The following is a 17,355-nucleotide window of genomic DNA, read 5'->3' as shown; positions in this document are numbered from 1 at the left end:
TATATATATATATATATATATATATATATATATATATATATATATATATATATATATATATATATATATATATATATATATATATTGCAAATTAAGAAAACAGAGTTTAGTGTGAGCAGCTGAATTGAACATTACGCGATGCAAGACTTTATCAAGGAAAGCCTGCCACATTGGTTCTGCAACTTTGGCCCGGTTCCAGGCCACGGATGCCTCATTTCGATGCGGGCGTTACGTGGGCTGACATATGCGGTGAAAGTTGAACAAACGCAGCTTGGCGAATCCGGATGTCCGCATGTGTTACCAGAGTGACAAGAAGGAAGTGAAGACAAGAAGGCTGAGCAGACACAAACCTCAATTCCTTAAACCTCTTTTTTGTCCCTGCGTAGGGTAGCAAAACCTCCACTATACGACTTGTCTCACAAACCACGCACCTGTATCGCTGCGGTGTCATACCTGGTCTATCATTAGCCAGAGAAAGGAAAATCTAACCAATGTAACGAAAATGGAAAGATGTACATACTCAGTCATATACCCCACGTGGTATGAGTGATCATCAAATTTTCTTCTAGTGCGTTCCGTTTAAAACAGTTTTGTTCAAGCAGATTTTAGGCGTCTAAGAATAACGACAACGTTATTATTCAAGATAAACAAAGTATGCGAAAAAACGTATCACGACTCCAGATCGCTTAGCGGGCGCAACCGTCCCTCCGCCGCAGCAGCGGCGGAGGGACGGTTGCTGGACGGCTGCCAGCGAGGGTGAGTCGGCGACGTGCGAGGTTGGACCCAGCGAGTGACGACGGTGTGCAGTGACGTAACGTATAACTGCCTATCATTGTATGTATAATACAATTATCTATAGTGTAATATCACGCATTATCTTATATAATCGTATTATATTTGTGATCACAGCGCTGTTCAATATTCTGGACAGGCCCGGACAGGCCCGCCATTGGAATCTGAACCTGGCAACGTTTAACGCGAGAACGTTATCTAGTGAGGTGAGTCTAGCAGTGCTATTGGAGGAATTAGAGGGCAGTAAATGGGATATAATAGGGCTGAGTGAAGTTAGGAGGACAAATGAGGCATGTACAGTGCTAAAAAGAGGGCACGTCCTGTGCTACCGGGGCTTAGCGGAGAGGCGAGAACTGGGAGCCAGATTCCTGATTAATAAGAATATAGCTGGTAACGTACAGGAATTGTATAGCATTAACGGGAGGGTGGCAGGTCTTGTTGTGAACCTTAATAAGAGGTACAAATTGAAGGTCGTACAGATGTACGCCCCTACATCCAGTCATGATGACCAGGAAGTCGAAAGCTTCTATGAAGACGTGGAATCGGCGATGGGTAAGGTCAAAACAAAATACACTGTACTGATGGGCGACTTCAATGCCAAGGTAGGCAAGAAGCAGGCTGGAGACAAGGCAGGGGGGGGAATATGGCATATAGACTAGGAATAACAGGGGAGAGTTATTAGTAGACTTTGCAGAACAGTACAATATGCGAATAATGAATACCTTCTTCCGCAAGCGAGATAGCCGAAAGTGGACGTGGAGGAGCCCGAATGGCGAGACTAGAAATGAAATAGACCTCATACTCTGCGCTAACCCTGGCATCATACAAGATGTGGACGTGCTCGGCAAGGTGCGCTGCAGTGACCATAGGATGGTAAGAACTCGAATTAACCTAGACTTGAGGAGCGAACGGAAGAAACTGGTACATAAGAAGCCGATCAATTAGTTAGCGGTAAGAGGGAAAATAGAGGAATTCCGGATCAAGCTACAGAACAGGCATTCGGCTTTAACACAGGAAGAGGACCTTAGTGTTGAAGCAATGAATGACAATCTTATGGGCATCATTAAGGAGTCTGCAATAGAAGTCGGTGGCAACTCCGTTAGACAGGATACCAGTAAGCTATCGCAGGAGACGAAAGATCTGATCAAGAAACGCCAATGTATGAAAGCCTCTAACCCTACAGCTAGAATAGAACTGGCAGAACTTTCGAAGTTAATCAACAAGCGTAAGACAGCTGACATAAGGAAGTATAATATGGATAGAATTGAACATGCTCTCAGGAACGAAGGAAGCCTAAAAGCAGTGAAAAAAAAACTAGGAATAGGCAAGAACCAGATGTATGCGTTCGGAGACAAAGCCGGCAATATCATTACTAATATGGATGAGATCGTTCAAGTGGCTGAGAAGTTCTATAGAGATTTATACAGTACCAGTGGCACCCACGACGATAATGGAAGAGAGAATAATCTAGAGGAATTTGAAATCCCACAAGTAACGCCGGAAGAAGTAAAGAAAGCCTTGGGAGCTATGCAAAGGGGGAAGGCAGCTGGGGAGGATCAGGTAACAGCAGATTTGTTGAAGGATGGTGGGCAGATTGTTCGATAAAAACTGGCCACCCTGTATACGCAATGCCTCATGACTTCGAGCGTACCGGAATCTTGGAAGAACGCTAACATAATCCTAATCCATAAGGAAAGGGACGCCAATGACTTGAAATATTATAGACCGATCAGCTTACTGTCCGTTGCCTACAAAGTATTTACTAAGGTAATTGCAAATAGAATCAGGAACACCTTAGACTTCCGTCAACCAAAGGACCAGGCAGGATTCCGTAAATGCTACTCAACAATAGACCATATTCACACTATCAATCAGGTGATAGAGAAATGTGCGGAATATAACCAGCCCTTATATATAGCTTTCATTGATTACGAGAAAGCATTTGATTCAGTCGAAACCTCAGCAGTCATGGAGGCATTGCGGAATCAGGGTGTAGACGAGCCGTATGTAAAAATACTGAAAGATATCTATAGCGGCACCACAACCACCGTAGTCCTCCATAAAGAAAGCAACAAAATTCCAATAAAGAAGGGCGTCAGGCAGGGAGATACGATCTCTCCAATGCTATTCACAGCGTGTTTACAGGAGGTATTCAGAGACCTGGATTGGGAAGAATTGGGGATAATAGTTAATGGAGAATACCTTAGTAACTTGCGATTCGCTGATATTGCCTTGCTTAGTAACTCAGGGGACCAACTGCAATGCATGCTCACCGACCTGGAGAGGCAGAGCAGAAGGGTGGGACTAAAAATTAATCTGCAGAAAACGGAAGTAATGTTTAACATTCTCGGAAGGGAACAGCAGTTTACGATAGGTAGCGAGGCACTGGAAGTGGTAAGGGAATACATCTACTTAAGACAGGTAGTGACTGCGGATCCGGATCATGAGCCTGAAATAATCAGAAGAGTAAGAATGGCTGGGGTGCGTTTGGCAGGCATTCTCAGATCATGAACAGCGGGTTGCCATTATCCCTCAAGAGAAAAGTATATAACAGCTGTGTCTTACCAGTACTCACGTACGGGGCAGAAACCTGGAGGCTTACGAAAAGGGTTCTACTTAAATTGAGAACGACGCAACGAGCTATAGAAAGAAGAATGATGGGTGTAACGTTAAGGGATAAGAAAAGAGCAGATTGGGTGAGGGAACAAACGCGAGTTAATGATATCTTATTTGAAATCAAGAAAAAGAAATGGGCATGGGCAGGACATGTAATGAGGAGGGAAGATAACCAATGGTCATTAAGGGTTACGGACTGGATTCCAAGGGTAGGGGAGCGTAGCAGAGGGCGGCAGAAAGTTAGGTGGGTGGATGAGATCAAGAAGTTTGCAGGGACAACATGGCCACAATTAGTACATGACCGGGGCAGTTGGAGAAGTATGGGAGAGGCCTTTGCCCTGCAGTGGGCGTAACCCGGCTGATGATGATGATATTTGTGAATGATAACGTTATCACAGAGATTGGTAGAGGTTAGTAATGACTACTAATGACTTGTAATGACTACTAATGACTCCGAAATGACCAATATGTCTAACGATGGCTTGTAACGACTACAATTTATTAGAAATAACTTAAGATGCTTAGTAATGACCAGTAATGACTAATAATGACTGAAATGACTTGTAATGACTACTAACGACTACGAAATGACCAATATACCTAACTAGGGCTTGTAATTACCACAATCGATTACAAATGACTAAAAATGCTTAGTAGTCAGCAGTAATGACTAAAAGAAAGAAGAGAAAGAGAAGAGGAAAAGAGAAAGAGGTGAATGGTAAGAGGAGGAAGAGTAGGCTGTCGCCGTTCACCTCTTAAGAGAGATCTTAAGAGACCCTGTAATTTTTTGTTGCAACGGTAGCAAAGTAAACCATGTGATAGTCTGAAGCTTGGAGTTTAAGTGATATTACGGACAAAGGAAAGTACAAAAAGAAGAAAATGCAGACATGCTGTGAAGAATGTGGAAAGGCACTCCTTGTAATATTGGGTTTGATGTGTGATGTACTGGGGCCTTCCTACAAGACTAAATGTGATTCTAGGGAACAGTCGGTTTCGTCAGAACTCTCACAGGCCACAGAAGTTCTGTTTGGGACGCTCATATTTTGTTTACTTTATTGGCACTTAAAAAGCCAACTTCAAGCAGCGTAGTGTACCCAACTTTCTGTAGAATGAAAGAAACTTTTGTGGGTATTCTGCAAATTCATATATTAATCTGAGTGTATTTCGTGTACTTATTTAATGTGCCGGTTCGATCAAGTATAAAAAAAAATATGCATTTTGAAAGTAATTTCATTTTTTTTAAATGGCTCTGGAAGTAAAGGGTTAAAGATATGTGAACTCAAAGTAAATAAGTCTAGCTGCAACACATCGCATTAGTTGCCTTGCTTCATTGACAAACTCGGGCAGTATACAACAATATATTTTATGGTTTCACACCGACTTCCCTACAAAAGTGCACAGAATCTGTGCATCTTTGGCATAACAAAGCCCTCATAATGCACAAGTGAAAATTAACTGGCAAACTAAAATAAAACAATGTTAAGCTTTGAAAATTCACGACCAGTAGCTTCACGCTCAGTTGGCGCATGAAACAGCATGGTGGGCCAAGAATCTTAGTCGAACAAGGGTGGTGACCACCATGTGCAGTGCCTCGTGGAAATACAGGCATCAGTATAATACCTGCTTTCATGTTTTTTTCTTATGCCACAGGAACCGAATAATTGCGATTAAATCATTAATCGCAAAAATTAAATCGCAGAGCTAGAATTGCCCCGCACAAGGTACTACTGGTAAAAATGGTAGGCGACCCTAATCTTTGACTTACGTGTCCATCGCACCACGGCATTGGTGTTCTTTAGGTTAACTTTAGGTGAACGCAACGCACGAACCGAACACGGAGGCAACTGTTTTCCACTAATTAGCCGGCTACATCTCATCCTACCTTCTTGTGTGCGAAGTCACTAATGACGTCATTACTACCGCTTTCTACTTGCGGGTTTCCAGGAATTCCGCCAAAGTCGGGCTCACGTGGCGGGTCCCTAAAGTTTACGATTCTGTGCTTTGGTGTGCGGTAATCAGTGATTTCTAATTAATTATAATTATTACAGACACTTCAGTAACTCAACTTGTAACTTAACTTATGCTCTGATAACATATCGATAGTGAAAATCACTATTTTGTACTGTACCATATTTTTCAATCTTTTTCGGGTTTATTTTGAATTTCCTCCCCGGTCTTCTCATGAGGTGAACCGGAAGTGCTGCGCAAGAAACAACAGTTTCACTCGATGCTTGTGCCACTAATAACATCACCTCCATCTCTTGTCGAATGGTTGTCGCAGTGATACGTTACGTCACTGCACACCGTCGTCGCTCGCTGGGTCGAACCTCGCACGTCGCCGACTCACTCTCGCAGGCAGCCACGTCATTAGAATTGCCCCGCACAAGGCACTACTGGTAAACATGGTATTATATATATGGTGCCTATATAATAGTTGTCATGAATAAAACGTCGTCACACACACACACACACACACACACACACACACACACACACACACACACACACACACACACACATATATATATATATATATATATATATATATATATATAGGTCAGACGTGCAAAATATAACTTTACTAACGTTTCGTCAGGTGGTCCCGAAGCCTCTGTAAAATCCTGGTGTTTTAGAGGGCAGCTCCTTCGCGCCCGTTCCCGCGTTTCGCGTCGCCGTGGGCCTCGCCATCCTTCCTCGCCGTAACCAGCCCCATAGCCGGGACGAGCGCGCTCCGGATGTCATCTCTCGCGCACGGCGCGGCCTTTGCTCTCTTCGCTCCTCCTCCAAAGCCGCATCACGTGTTCTCGCCTATCCTCTCACCTATCCTGTCGCCCTTTTCCTCCGCGCAGCATCGTTGCGGCGACTCTCGCCGCTACCGTCTTCTCCGCCCTCGCCATCCCTTCTCCCGCTGTCGCGCCACTGCCGCGGTGCCGGCGGCGGGCGCTCCTTGCATCCTCGCGCGTGATCCACGGCTCTCCGCTCCTCCGTCTTCGCGTCGCGTGGCTGTGCGGCTCTCAACCGTGTCTCTCATTTCCCCGTTTGCGGGCCGCGTTTCTCAGTGGCGATGCTGATAGCTCTCTCATCAAATACTTGCTAAATCAGAACAAAATGCTTAAAAACGAAATCAAGCAGCTCAAAGCAATGCTCCACCCCTCCCCCCCATCGAAATCACTGACACTCCTGCTGCTACTTCCAAACCACTGCCACAAACGCTTGCGCCCACACTCACACGTCCTCCGACAGAACAAATGGACACTCTTGCATCCACTGCTACGACGGAAGCCGCAACTCCAATGCCGCCTTCATCACACTCGCAGCCCCCGGGACCCACAAAAAGGAAGAATGCCGAAATAACAGACATCGAGAACACCGTTGAAAACGCCATATTTGTCCTCACTGACCGCATGGACATCCTGGAAAACAAACTTGTTGCCCTTGAAAATCGGCTACAGAGCAAGCTTGATGCATTTATTTGTGAGGCATCTGCACACTTTTGCCGTTTCCAAGAGCTAATCGACAGCTGGGGAAGACGCTCCGCGAGGTCACAAGTTCCCGTCCTTCAAAACGACAATAATGATGAAGCCAGCCCGTTGCCTAGTCATCTGGCAGTGGAACTGCAGGGGGTTCCGCAACAAGCGCGCATGTCTAACACTATTTGCACAGAGTCTTAACGAACTCCCTGACATTATAGCCGAGCAGTAAACACACGGGAAAGTCACGCCACCTAGATACAACACGTTTCAAGACCCTCACATAGACAAGCCCAATACTGCCATACTTGCAAGATGACATCTTGCTGTTAAATGGGACACATTCAGCAGTACTGAAATGCCCCACGATTTCATCAAAATTCTACCTCAAAGCCACAAACCACCCACCTTATGCGTGTTGAATGTTTATAGCCCTCCCAATGCTCAACAACACCGCTTTGAGCGAATACTTGCTCAGGCGGCTGTTTATTGACTAACGCCAATAAACAGCCGCTAGTCGTAACGGGCGACTTTAATGCCCCCCCATCAAATGTGGGGCCACTCCGCATCCATTCCTAAGGGAATAGCTCTATGGCAGCACATACAAAATCAAGGTTTCACCATCTACAATGACTTTACTCTTCCTACACGGCTAGGAAATAGCGTCAGTAGGGATACATCCCCCGACCTCACCCTAACTCACCGCATCACTCAGGCGACGTGGCAAAACCTCCAAAACAACTTAGGAAGCGACTATTCCATTCTCGAACTCCGTGCTCCGTGTAGATTTTAAGCACAGACCGCTAGCCACGATACGACTAAGGCTTACCATTTGGACGGAATTAAGAAAACCTCGCTGCAACACTAACGAAGAAACCATTACCGACATTGAGCAATGGGCGAACCCCTTGCAGGCAGACGTAGAGGACCATACCACCACTCTCCCGCTAGACACACCCTTGGCCACAATTGATTCCAAGCTACTACACATGTGGGAAGCGAAGCAAGCTTTACTCAGGAAATGGCTAACAGCGCGTTACAATCACAAACTCTGAATCAGAATCGCCAAATTAGACTCTCAGATCCAACAATACGCTATCAAATTGGCGGCACAGCAATGGACTCAGGTTTGCGAAGGAGCGCATGGTAATCTCAGCAGTAAAAAGACCTGGCAATTGCTCCGGCACCTGCTCGACCCCACCACGTCTAGGACGCACAATAACCACCAGATGAATAAACTGCTGCATCAACATGCAGCCGACCTGCCGACCATGTTCAGCAACCTAGCCTCCAAACATATGCCCCCTCCTACGCAAATACCCATGCCCGACTATGCTGCTGAACCCAATGAGGAGCTTTGCAGTCCCATCACAGAAGCGGAGGTTCGACATGCCCTCAACCAAGTGCGAACCACCACGGCACCAGGCCCAGACTCTGTGACCAACAAAACGCTTCGCAACCTCGATGAGCAATCCTTACGCAAACTCACCGAGTATTACAACCACTGTCTCGAAGAGGCGGAGATACCCCAACAATGGAAAGCAGCCAAAGTGATCTTCATACCAAAGCCGAATAAGCTAATTCACATTGATAACTTCCGTCCAATTTCTCTCACTTCATGCATAGGGAAGATCTTGGAGCACGTAATCCACCTACGTCTCTCCAAATACTTCGAGCATAATCACTTGTTCCCTTCGGAAATGAGTGGCTTTCGCAAATCTCTTTCTTGTCAGGATGTCATGCTAAGGCTCAAAGAAGACATTATCGAACCGAGCGACGCACGTGACACACAAGCGTTGCTCGGCCTCGACCTCAAGGGTGCCTTCAACAACGTGTCCCACTTGGCCATATATCACGAACTTAGCAGTATAAACTGTGAGGAGCGAATCTACGGCTAAATACGCAGCTTCCTCACGAAGCGCACTGCGACGCTACAATTAAGTAGCGAACAATCTGGCCAAATAAGTTTAGGAAGCACTGGCACGCCCCAAGGGGCAGTACTTTCCCCCTCCTCTTCAATTTGGCTATGCGACCTTTAGCTTTCACTCTCAAGATGATTCTTGACCTCCGATTCACACTGTACGCAGACGTTATTACGCTGTGGATGACCGGAGGTTCTCACGGGCACATCCAGGACACCCTCCAAGCAGCAAATGATCAGGTCAAACAAGCAGGTCACGAGTTGAATCTCAGGTGCTCCCCCACCAAATCACAGCTTCTCCTTCTGCGCCCCACGAGACGCTTCAGGACTTCACCCCCGAATATCCAACTCACGATTGAAGGGCACTCTACAACCCCAAGTAGACAGGATAAGGGTCCTAGGATTACACCTCCAATGCCACTGAGCAAATCAGCATGCCTTGCAAGCACTACAAACAACGGTAGATAATACGCTCCGCCTGATAGGGAGGATCTCTAACAAACACGGAGGGCTTCGAGAGAAGGAGCTAGTTCAGCTACTCAAGGCTTTTGTCTTAAGCAAAATCACCTTCGCACTACCGTATCTCTCACTCTCTGGGCAGGAAGAGGATACTGTGAATTGATTGATCCGCAAGATACACAAACTCGCTCTAGGTGTTCCAATTAGAGCATCCACACAAAGCGTGATGGCCACGGCTACACTAAATACCTTTCAAGAATTAACCGAAGTCCATCTATCATCGCAATACCACAGACTCACCACCACTGAAGCTGAGCGTGAGATTCTGAGACAACTTCATCATGTTCCACCATTTAATGAGAGCAAGCGACATCAACTTCCTCCGAACATACACGGCCAATACCACATCCAGCCCCTACCCAGAACCATGCACCCCGAATTTCACGTCAAACGCCGCAAACTTCGAGCCAAGGCGCTACAACGCAGCTATGGACAGGCTGAAGGAGTCTACTATGTGGACGCTGCAGCCTACACCCCTAAACATCGTTATGCTATAGCGGTCGTAGACAACCAGGGCAACACTGTTTGTTCAGCATCATTAAAGACCACCTCGGCGGGCGACGCGGAAGAGGCCGCCATTGCACTCGCATCGGGGCTACCCGATTGCGACGTCATCATTAGTGACTCTAAGACTGCTATCGGGAATTTCAGTAACGGCTACATTAACAACTTCGCGCACTCATTACTTGTAGCTCACCCACCAGAAAATGACATCATTCTCGTATGGACTCAAGCATATCAAGGACTCCACGGCAAAAAAATATGGCTCATGCCGCTGCTCGAGGATTCACGGACCGACTGGCCGCAAATATGGGCCTAACTCTAGAACCAAATGACTCCCAACAGCACACAAATAAAGACACACTCGTCACATTCCATGAAATTTGCTCACATTACAGACACCAACGCCTAATGTATCCACCTCTCTCTGTGCCTAGAACGCGCCAGAGAGAAATACTGTGGCGACAACTACAAAGTCGCACTTTTCTTACCCCGCGCACTTTGCACTTACTCTTTCCCGCCACATATCCGACAACCAAGTGTCGCTTTTGCCCTGTCCCGATAGCAGATCTCTCCCATATCATGTGACAATGCCATAGTTGCCAGCAATGCCAGCATAGTTGCGCATGATTGGGCGAGTATGCAAGGTGTTACACGCATAGAAATAGGCCTAATAAAGTGCTCCGTAATGAATAGGCAATGCTGGACGACAGCGAAGTGGGAGCGAAGCGGGAGCCCATACACAAAAATCATTTCGTATGCGAAGGTGGTTATTAGCGTTCGTAAGGGAATACTCGCATATTTTCGATTCTTTTGTTATTCTTAAGTGTTTAGCCGACTGCTTTCTTACGAATATTGAGCCGATCTGTTCAGATGCATACGCTGTGAGAATGTTTCTGTTGCGACAAAATAATGGGGTGAATGGACTGGCGCCCTACTTGAAAAGAGAGTAGGGTAACTGACCGTCGGTGCCATTTAGACCAGGTCTTCCGGGTATCCCAGGCGTCCCGTGGTGCCCGTCGCGTCCGGGTAGCCCGTCTACACCGTCCCGACCTGGAACGCCATCCAGGCCTGGCTCTCCTGGAAGGCCGTCGCGTCCGTCCAGACCAGGTGAGCCTGATGAACCGGATTCACCTGCAAATGATTAATAGCGCGGTTGCCAAATTAACTAATTATATGCACTTACGTGGAAATATTGCGCGAAGCATGACTTAATGCACATGGTGAACAGACTAGCATTGTTTGGAATATAAACATGTGTAGGCTGTTTAAGAAGATGAAGTGGACTTGCTAACGAAATGCACAAGGCTATCGACGTTCTGTCAAGGCAAAATAGTGGGTGTCAAAGGAATTAAAACGTATTCAGGAGGAGCAGGAAATAGCACGCAGAGGTGGCGTTAGGTGAACTGTCGGTGCAGAGTGGCCAAGGCTTGCGCGGCATGCGGTAATCAACACGCACTGGGGGAAGCTTTAATTAGTCTGCAGGAGGCTTCTTGTTGCGTGTGATGATGAATCCTATCCAGGTGGGATCCATTACTACGCTAACATGCGCACATGTCAAGGGGAGCGGGGGAGACGCATCGTTTCTAAACAACGAGGGGATTTATGTCACATGTTTTGGAAATACAATTTTGCTATGTGCGTTCGGCTCTTGAAAGATCAACGCAGTCGCCCGACAAAGAAGAACAGGCCGTATGGCTCGAGCCTGCCAGCTAGTTTAGTCAGCGCTGCCTTGCTTTTGTAAATATATTCTGTACATAGTATTCAGTACAATTACTGCTTCATTCGCGTCACATTTCGGTGGAGGCACGCGTTCCCCGTTCTCGCCACGGAGCTTCGCAGTGGCCGCACCGTCCAGTTATCGGCTATGCCTCCCCGTGAAGACACCACGTCTCTGCCCATGACTGCGGAGCCAGCTACAGCGTACATCACGCTTTTCCACCGCTGCGATACTGGCACATTTCCCGGCCAGGGTAATGCCGAGGTTGAATACTGGCATAACATCTTCGTGCGTGTTAGGCAGAACAGCGGGTGGGAACTTGCCATAATGCTTGCGATTGCGATCTTCTATTTGGGAGGAACACCACGAGTCTTGTTCCAGACACATGTGGATAAACTCTCTAGTTGGGATATTTTCAAACAGAAGCTCCGTGACGTTTTCGGAAACCCGTCTCGTGGCCAACTTTCCGCAAGAAGAGATATCGCTACCGGCATCCATTCATTTCCTGAGTCGTATGTGTCGTACATACAGGGTGTGCTTGTTCCTTGCCGAAAAGTAGATGAGAAAATAGCTGAGGTTGACAAAGTTGGCCACGTGCTAAAAGGGATAGTGGGCTACGCGTTGAATTTACTGGTATACAACAATGTATCTGCAATTTACCCTCTTGTCAAGGGATACCGCCGAGTGAGCTCACCGTTTTCCCGTCTACCTAACACGGCTGCAACGTCATCCTGCGCCAAACGCTCCACAACACCATCCTCCTATGAGAACGTGACCCGGATCGTTCGTCGTGAGCTTGAGGCTGCCTTTCCGGCCTCGTTTCACGCCCGGCCTCTTGACCATGCCACTGATCAGTTCCAACCATCTCGCTCATTCCGGCATTCAAACGCCAAAAGTTTGTCAACTTCAGTTTCTCCACCGCCTGCTCCGTCTCTCGGCCTGACGCAAGACCCGTGCCTCGCAACGATCAGCATGTCCCCCCTTGATTCTGCAATTCGAGTGAGTGGCGAACTCTGGGCGACAGGTCGATCTGCTTCACTTGCCACCACATTGATCATGTTGCCCGCCGATGGCGTACTAGCTGGATGTCCGTTTTTTGGAGCAGCCTTTTCCCCTCCCCTCGTCCGTTTACCGACCCTCGTCGCTATTCGCCCCGTATGCCACCTATCGCTTACATTCCTGTTGATCGCAGCCATTCTAGATCATCTAGCTCGTGGAGCTAGTGCTGTATCATTTTCATCGTGCCAAAATCCTCCATTGACGCTCCCCACGAACCAGAACTTACTGGAGGTGCAAGTTGACGGTGTTCCTTTGACGGCATTGATTTATATTGTGTTCCAGGTATCCACTATTAGCGCCAACCTCTGTGGTAGACTCAAAGAGGTCCTGACACTTGCTGCCACACAAGCCGCACGCGTCGCCGATGGCGGCACTATTACTGTCAGAGAGATGTGTACTGATTGCTTAATTATCGCTGACCGTCACACTCAAGTCTTTTTTTGGCGCGCTGATCAATTGTATCAATGACTTTTTTCTTGGATTACGCTTTCTTATGACGCGCTCCACTGTGATCGACTGTTCTGCCAGTACTCTCTGCCTCGACCTTTTTCTTCTGCCGGATATTCGTGCCGAATTGCCGAACAGCCTCACTACTGCTGCCTTCGTCCATCTGCGCCCTAAAGCCTTAACGTATGTGGATTTCATCTCATCTTCCCCCGTGCCCGAAGGCGATTACGTCGTCACGCCTATTCCGGATGTCCTTCTGACGTGCGGTGATCACGGTGCCGCACTCTGTTGTAACCGCTGCCGCCTACCGGGTGTGCCTCCCAGTTGTTAATTTTGGCATGAGCAAGCAAGTCATACCACAAGGCATATCGCTGGCAATGTTGCGTGCTTTGTCGCACGGCCACGCAGCGACTTCTGTAGTATAGACCTGTTCCAGTACTCCAACATCACCGCAGGATTCTGCTTGCTTCGACACCACATTTCAGCACATGATCACCGCGTACTTATTACCTGGGCAAGCCACAGCCCTCCTCCGCCCCTTGGCTTCCTATCGGGACATCTTTGAGCTTAACAATAACCAGTTGAGTCAAACGTCACTTGTTAAGCATCAAATAAATGCTCTAGATGCTACTCCCTTTCATCACCGAGTATATCTTGTGTCTGCATCAGAGCGCCAGGTTATACAAGCAGAGGTGAACAAGGTTTTCGACAAAGGCATTATAGAGCCGTCGTCAAGTCCTTGGGCGGCGCTCGTCGCCGCTTGTCGTGCTTGGCACGTGGCGTTTCTGCGCTGATTAGCGTCATCTTAACCGCATTACGAATAAAGACCTTTGCCCGTTACCACGCATTGACGACGCTCTTGATCGTCTTCATGGTGCCAAGTACTTTTCGTCTAAGGACATTCTATCTCTTTATTGGCGAACTTCTATGGATGACAAGGATGAAGAAAAGACCGCGTTCATCACTCCTGACGGTCTATGTCAATTCAAAGTTATGCCGTTTGGTCTATGCAACGCCCCCGATACGTTCGAACGTATGTTGGACTCTTGCTTCAAAGGTATAAGTGCTCAAAGTGCTTGTGTTACCTCGCACAATGTTGTCGCATTTTCTCCTGAATTTCAGACCCACATAACGCGCCTATCTGCTATTCTCGACGTCTCGCTGGACTCCAACTGAATTCGTCGAAGTGCCACTTCTGGCATCGATAGATTACAATGCTGGTCCACCTTGGCGACTCTTCCGCTATAAAACCTGACCATTATTCAACATAAATAAATAAATAAATAAATAAATAAATAAATCGTGCTGGGACTTCTTTTGCTGTGCCCCAGTTGGCCAAAGACATTCGGAGTTTTGTAGGACAATGTTGCTACTTTCACCAGTTCGTAAAAGGTTTTGCAGAGATCGCATAGCCATTTTTTGATATAGTCAAGAAAAACGTGCCGTTACATGGGGCCGCCTTACGCTGCGGCTTTTTCTCAGCTCACCACCACTCGACTATGGACGCCTCCTATCTTGGCGCAAGAGAGAGAGAGAGAGAAAAAGAAAGGGTGCCTAGAAAGGCAGGGAGGGTAACCATAGGTAGTTCCGGTTGGCTACCCTGCACGGGGGAAGGAGTAGGAGAAAAAAAAAGAAAGAGAGTGGGAGAGTGAGAGAGAGAGAGAGAGAGAGAGAGAGAGAGAGAGAGAGAGAGAGAGAGAGAGAGAGAGAGAGAAGCACTAACAAATGCGTACGCTATTAGCCCCGAGAACGAACTACAGGGGCGCTGCGAGCGCCACTCGCGTGACGTCAGGGCAAGGAGTCGCGCCTGTCGTCTGCTACAGTTCGGGCGTTGTCCGGGTGCTTTCTGCGGTGTTTTCGTTTGCTCGCCCTTGTTCTCTCTGCTTGTATACTTATGGTGGTCGTCTCAAATATATTTTTGCGACGTCTTTCTTTGCGAACCTTTATTCAATGAACTAATTTCATAGACAACAATGCAGCTCTCAAAGGCAACGCTACAGTGCCAGTCGAAGGAGCGCAGACCAGCCACTTGCGGGTTTTTCATACGCGGATGGACAATCGCAAAAACATAGCATATAGGAATCCAGTTATGATACCCTACCTGCCGCGGTGCAACAAGTATGTCACAAACGATGGCTATATATGACTTCTACAACAGTTACGTTGATTTTAGTCCGCTAAAACAAGTTCACTCACGACGAGTATTTCATGGTATAATATCGAATTTTTGCATTTCTTCACAGAAACGCTTAAGCGGCAGAAATTTGAAGTAAAGTTAATGAAAGCTTACAGCTATTTACAGTATACAAATAGGAATGTACCAATATATATTCCCTTTTCCGTGCTACACGTTCAACTCACTTGAGAAATTTAGTGGTGCTTGTTTTGAGGAATATACATGACGAATCTGTTTGGCGAACTGACACAGGCTGCTCGGCCCAATTTTTTTTAGTGAAGTATGCCTGTTGGACCGCATGGCTGCAGCCAGAAAGAAGTCGAAGCGTCAATCACTAGTAGTATGGGACATATTGAAGATATCGAAATTTCACCGGTGGAGGGTCAGAAATCAAGTGAAAGTATATGCAAGGCTTGTGGTGCTTTCTTTACGAATGTTTGCGATTGGATTGGAGCAAACTTTATTTAGCCTGCATTTGGGCAACGTTATCTTTTATGTACCGACGAAGCGAATAGTTATCCGTTTGTATAATTTAAGTACGCTGGATCGAGACATGGTGAGACAGAAGGTGCTTGAATTTTCCTTTTCTAGGCAATCTAAGCTGCGCTGTAGTAGCTCGGGAATACTTTATCCATTCCAGTTGGCGCTGTAAAAAAATGTTTTATGGTTTCAATTCGAAGTTGTAGTGAACTGATGGGTTTCGCGAACATAGCGTGCCTCGCCATACGGGCAGTCGATTGCTACCGTTACGTGATCAGGGGTCTGCCATATTGTCGATAAAGGCTACTGAGGGCCACTATGAAACATTTCATCACTTTCAATTGATTGGTTCTCGATCTTAACAACGAAACGTTTATCTCAGGTGATTGCTACTATGGGCTTTGGGAATTAACTATGTAAATACTCTACATGACGCGCCGTCGTGTTAGCAGCCATGAGCAATTCGTTTTTTGGAGACCTGTTTCAGAAGAGGGGGATGAAAGTAGCAGCAAACTTTTTCATAAGAAATGCGCGCCTAACTTTTTTTTTAACGTATTAATGAATGGCCATATTTGAATAGAACAACACACCAGAGTAATAAGAATCATGATGACAGCTTCGCTGGGCAGTGTCTTTCTAACATCGGATAACATGCTGACGCCAATTACCAAGATTTTTATTCCACGTAAAAAGCAATGCCTGACATAGCTAAATACTAAGGGAATGTTAAGTGTTTAGCGAGGCATCATACACAACTTCGCGTGCTGAATTTGCAGACATTATTTTTACGCAAAGTTTACCGATAGACACGGCGCATATATGCATTGCAAAACCAGTAGACCCCTTTAACGCTACATAGCTTGCGATATCCAAGCCGCAAAGTTCCTCGACTCACGCGCTTTTGAAGAAGAAACTGTCGTTAAGGCATGGCAGCTGAAAGAAGCCGACGTATCCTTCAATACGTACGGCTCGAGCCACCCATACCCCAAGCATACACGAAGGGAATGAGCGTGCGCGGCAGCCGAGCGAGCCAGAGCGAGCGGCGTCCTGGCCGTGACGTCACTCGCGAGCGGGCGCCACTCCTAATTCTCGCCGCTAATAGAGCGTAGGAGGCGGTGGTCCTAAAGCCTATCCTTTAGGCCCGTAGACCACAGATACCTTAGTAACTCGAGTAAGGCCTTCAGCGCAGTTGTTTTTTGGGAGCACTGACCTAAAGCTTTTAGTTCTGATAGTGGACTATTTTCCAATTGGTCCAGTACACTGCATATCACCTGTCTCAGTGCACTATGTCACGGGCAGACACAGATAATGTGTGCGAGCGTCTCATCGCTGCTGCATGTGTCGCACGTGGGGCTGTTGGCCATTCCAATAAGGAATGCATATGAGTTCGTAAATGCAAAGCCTAGCCACAGACGGAACGTCATGGTCTGTTCACGTCGGGGTAACCCAGGTGGTAGACGCATCCGCATATCTAGAGACAACGAACACAAACGACACATAGTGAAAACGTTCTAGTTCCACATGGGCAAAGCACACTCACGGGACCTGAATCGCAGCCCAGCCGCAGCGTCTGCTCGCGAAAACGGAATCAAGACACATTGACCACTTTCATGTGCACATCGGGCGGCTTCGTCGGCGTGGTCATTCCCGCTGA

The 17,355-nt window shown here is 47.1% G+C and overlaps 1 protein-coding gene across 1 annotated transcript in view; it reads right to left on the bottom strand.

Moving 5' to 3' along the window:
- LOC126520045 (uncharacterized) overlaps positions 1-17,355 on the bottom strand; it is a 183,606-nt gene that overhangs the window by 49,346 nt on the left and 116,905 nt on the right. Inside the window, exon 4 of the mRNA XM_050169216.2 lies at positions 10,783-10,953. Within this exon, the coding sequence (XP_050025173.1) occupies positions 10,783-10,953 (171 nt within the window). The remainder of the gene's footprint in view (positions 1-10,782; positions 10,954-17,355) is intronic.

The sequence above is a fragment of the Dermacentor andersoni genome, chromosome 3 (assembly GCF_023375885.2).
Source record: "Dermacentor andersoni chromosome 3, qqDerAnde1_hic_scaffold, whole genome shotgun sequence".
Taxonomy (NCBI): domain Eukaryota; kingdom Metazoa; phylum Arthropoda; class Arachnida; order Ixodida; family Ixodidae; genus Dermacentor; species Dermacentor andersoni.
The sequence above is the reverse complement of the archived record's forward strand: the minus strand, read 5'-3'. Positions and strand labels throughout refer to the sequence as shown.